This window comes from Eucalyptus grandis, chromosome 5 (genome assembly GCF_016545825.1).
Source record: "Eucalyptus grandis isolate ANBG69807.140 chromosome 5, ASM1654582v1, whole genome shotgun sequence".
Taxonomy (NCBI): domain Eukaryota; kingdom Viridiplantae; phylum Streptophyta; class Magnoliopsida; order Myrtales; family Myrtaceae; genus Eucalyptus; species Eucalyptus grandis.
The window spans coordinates 23,420,663-23,424,713 of NC_052616.1; the positions used below are offsets into that span (position 1 = coordinate 23,420,663).

The following is a 4,051-nucleotide window of genomic DNA, read 5'->3' on the forward strand; positions in this document are numbered from 1 at the left end:
TAACTCGTGTCAAGTGAAATATGCAAAGTCCCTACCCAAATTGGCATTACATGTGTTCAATGCATACGGGCCCTACGATTAGAGACACTCGTGAGATTTATCGGATTCAGAACGTCGTACACGGTGGGGAGATAACGTGCATTGCGGGCATGCAATTCGAATTGTCGTGCACGAAGCGTCGGTCACCCGTACATTTTGTCTCCTAATACCTCCTCTCTTCCCATTTTTCTCCATAAATTGACCCCTGCTCACAACCCTTTCGGCTTAATAAAAAATAGAACGTAGGACACTCCAAAACAGGAACTTGCGGAACCATGCCACCGTCGGACCCGAACGAGACCAACTGGATCGTCCAAATCAACGAGAGCCTCAAGTGCATGCCCACCGACGAGCTACAGTACTGGAAGAAGCGGTCCATCTACAGGGTCCCCGCCTGTGTCACCGACCTCAACCGCAAGGCCTTCCAGCCGCAGGCTGTCTCCTTCGGCCCCTACCACCACGGCAAGACCCACCTCCGCACCGTGGAGGACCATAAGCACCGCGCGCTTCTCCACTTCCTCAGACGGTCTGGGAAGCCTCTCGATCCCTTCCTTAAGTCCCTGAGGGAAGTGGCCCGAGACCTCGAGGAGAGCTATGACACACTGGACCTGGAGTGGAAGGAGGGCGGCGGTGATGGCGAGGCAAACCGGTTCCTGAAGGTGATGATCACTGACGGATGCTTCATGCTTGAGATCCTGAGGAGCGCGACACAGGTGGTGGATGACTATGAGCCTGACGACCCCATATTGTACACCCACAGGATGCTTTCCATAATGCCATACATATGGCCAGACATGCTGATGCTAGAGAATCAGCTGCCAATGCTAGTGCTGGATCGGCTGGTCGCCGTCGAGAGTGATGGCAAGGAGGTTAGTTTCTTAGATTTTGCTTTGACAGATTCACCTAACGGTAAATCTTGATGATCACAGATGGACTTTCTGCCCCTCACGTGGGATCCATCAAATTGAATACTCCAAACCTGTTTGATGCAATATTCAAGATCAACTGAGAATTTGATTACTAAATCTATCACCACTATCGGAAGCAACAACTTTTTCTTTCTTTTCTTTTTTTCACTTAAACTCAATTACAACTGATACGACCGCCATCTCACCTTCAAATGCACTGACTTCACACCAACAACTTAGGATGACGAATACGTCAACAGGCTCATCCTCAATTACTGCTTCACTGGCAAGCGCACGGTGAGGATAGGCAAATGCCTGCACGTCCTGGACGTTGTCAGGAAGAGCCTACTACTCCATGAGAAGCCGAAGCTGGACAAGGTGGGGTGTGAGGGCCTTCTGTTAGTCCAGTCGGCCACTGAGCTCAAGGAGCATGGGATCCAGCTCAAGAAGAGCAACACTGGCAGCCTCACAGACATCTCCTTCGCTGGCGGGGTTCTGAGTCTCCCTGAAATCGTGGTGGAAGAAGCAACTGAGTCCATGTTCCTCAACCTCATCGCGTTTGAGCGCTTCCATGTCGGGACGGGGAACGAGGTCACGTCCTACATCTACTTCATGGACTACATCATCGCCAATGAGTGCGACGTCACGCTTCTCCACACCTTGGGCATAGTCCTGAATGTCCTGGGGAGCGACAAGGAGACTACCAAGCTGTTCCCTTTGCTGGCCAAGTACACAACAATTGAACCCAACAGCAGTCTCATTGCTGTGTGCAATGAGGTCAACGAGTACTGCAACAAGCCCTGGAACAAGTGGAGGGCTAATCTCATTCAGACCTACTTCAGGAGTCCTTGGGCTTTATTGTCTCTGGTCGCGGCTATCTTCCTCTTCGCAGTCACTATAATTCAGACCACATATACCGTGCTCAGCTATTGAACCCACAATTTGCCTCTCTGTACAATAATTTCCCCTTTCCAGTCATGTTCATTTACCACTTTAGATGTACCGAATAATGGACATTTGGCTGTTCGTTTATCATAATCAAATGATAACTCTCTTGTTTTGGTCTTTTTCATATTTGTCCATGTCAGAAATTTTGATCCATTTTCCAAATTCTATAGATCTCTCCTCAACTATGTCAAGAATGGCGATGGCTGAAGAAAAACATGAACGTGGGAATGCAAGCAAGCATCAGCTAAAGAAATAGTAAGCAGAAGCCAAGTTGGGGAAGACTTAGGTGGGAAACATTGAAAAAAAGTAAACAAGAGTTGAGGCATCCCCGTGAAGAAGGAAGTTGCCTTACACATGTCAAAAAAAGTGGCTCGATTATTTTAAAGAGCCTATAAATAGAGCCTACGTATGCTAGGTCGTGTGTGTGGGGTTTAGCCCTCGACCAAGTCTGCGGAGGAGTAAGCTCAATATACATATCCTATATCCTATATCCCTCCCCAACACGTCCTTCAACTATATTTATAATACCATTTTCATAAACTAATAAAATTATCCTTGTCCCATAAACTTTGTTTATAACCTATTCTTGTCCATTCCTCCACATCAACTAGACCATACACGTATACATTGGAACACACGCTTCCACTAATACCAGCAGTCCAATTATGTAAAGGCTGGTCTAGTTTTAGGCAAATGAAATCTTCCATTGCACCATTTTCTTCCCGATTAAAATTTTAGCATATTTCAACAAATTTAAGTGAGCAACAAATTTGGCCATCAAAGTCATTTCTCTTCCCCATCAGCTTCAAATTTCAAAGTCATCTATATATTTTCCGATCGTCAAGCAATCAATCATTAATACAAAGAACAAACACACTTTTATACTGAGAAAGAAATATTTTGAAACTTCCAACGTCCTTCCCAAGATAGAAAGAGGGAAAGATATAACACTTCTTAATCGCCATTATAGAATCCTACATCAAGATTAGATAACAACAAACTGTTAATTATCCAACCAAACAAAAATTGTTAATTATGTATGTGGAATGTTAAGATTATGTCTCCCAGTTTGAAGGGCCTGAACAATCGCTTGTTATTGATTCTTAAATCTTGACGACACAATTAAACATTTATTGTATAGAAAAATTAAAGATCAACCCAACTCCATAACAAAAATATTAATTAAATTGCATATAAGTATTAAGAGCATTTTAATTAAACCCATATAATATTGCATTAGCAAGGGGTTTTGAGCTTAATTGAATTATTTGAACTAAGCCCGGGACAATAAGCATATCTTGATATTCACAATCAAAATACATGGGAGCTCCAAAAAGCAATGACAGTGAGAGGTCCATCTTGCATGTATTTAAAAATAAACGGGCAAGCCAAAACTCAATAAGAGCCAAAACTAATAAATGAAATCTTTAAATTTAAGGCAAACCATCATCTTACTACTCAATTACATGAGAGACAAGCGCAAAAAAACCATGTATGACAAAAGTAGGAGTAAATGTACTATCTTCTTATCAACGGTTAGAAAAATTTACTCCTACATTTGCCATACATGGTTATTTATTCCATCTGTTTAGGGTAAATGATCATCTTACCGCTCAGCATATGAAATGACCCACAAGTCAATTTAGCGGTTGGAAAAATTAACACGCATGTTAGGGAATCAAGTACTTCATAATCTACCAGCTACAGAAGTGCACGGCATGTCCTATGTGATAGTGACTAAGGGCCTGTTTGGCTGCACCATGTTTCTGTTCCCAGGAACAGAAATTTCTGTTTTTTGTTCCTAGGAACAAAAAGGAACAAAACGCGTTTGGGTGCGTTTCCTTTTTGTTCTTTTGTTCCCCGTGAACAAAAAAGAAACAAACAAGAAACACAAATTTTGTGTTTCTTGTTTCAAACACAAATGAGAAATACTTTTTTCTTTTTCTTTTTCTCTTATTTTCTTGTTCTTTTTCTTTTGGCCGGTCGCCGGCCTCGCCATGGCCGGCGATCGGCCGACGAGGGCCGGCGGCCTCGCCCAGCCACGGCGAGGCTCGCCGGCCCCAGATGACGAAGCTCGCCGTCCCCCAGGCGAGGCCGAGGCTCGCCGTAGCCGGGCGAGGGTCGGCCTCGCGCCGGCCGGCCGGGCGAGCTCGGCC

General features: G+C 44.4%; 1 protein-coding gene across 2 annotated transcripts; it reads left to right on the forward strand.

Moving 5' to 3' along the window:
• The first annotated feature begins 257 nt into the window (after positions 1-257).
• On the forward strand, positions 258-2,375 carry LOC104423757 (UPF0481 protein At3g47200). 2 transcript variants are annotated; one of them, XM_039312468.1, is made up of 3 exons: positions 258-908; positions 1,188-1,899; positions 2,066-2,375. In XM_039312468.1, the coding sequence occupies exons 1-2, from the start codon at positions 315-317 to the stop codon at positions 1,878-1,880; spliced, it is 1,287 nt and encodes a 428-aa protein (XP_039168402.1). In that variant the 5' UTR covers positions 258-314; the 3' UTR covers positions 1,881-1,899; positions 2,066-2,375. The 2 variants fall into 2 exon arrangements, with proteins under 2 accessions (XP_039168402.1, XP_010034510.2); XM_010036208.3 differs by lacking the exon at positions 2,066-2,375 and having other exon boundaries at positions 1,188-2,019.
• The last annotated feature ends 1,676 nt before the right edge of the window (positions 2,376-4,051 follow it).

Bases quoted from the DNA above. Each gene is read 5' to 3' on its own strand.
- LOC104423757 (XM_039312468.1), top strand. From the start codon at position 315: ATGCCACCGTCGGACCCGAACGAGACCAACTGGATCGTCCAAATCAAC. The intron at 909-1,187 runs GTTAGTTTCTTA...CCAACAACTTAG, and splicing joins TCGAGAGTGATGGCAAGGAG to GATGACGAATACGTCAACAG.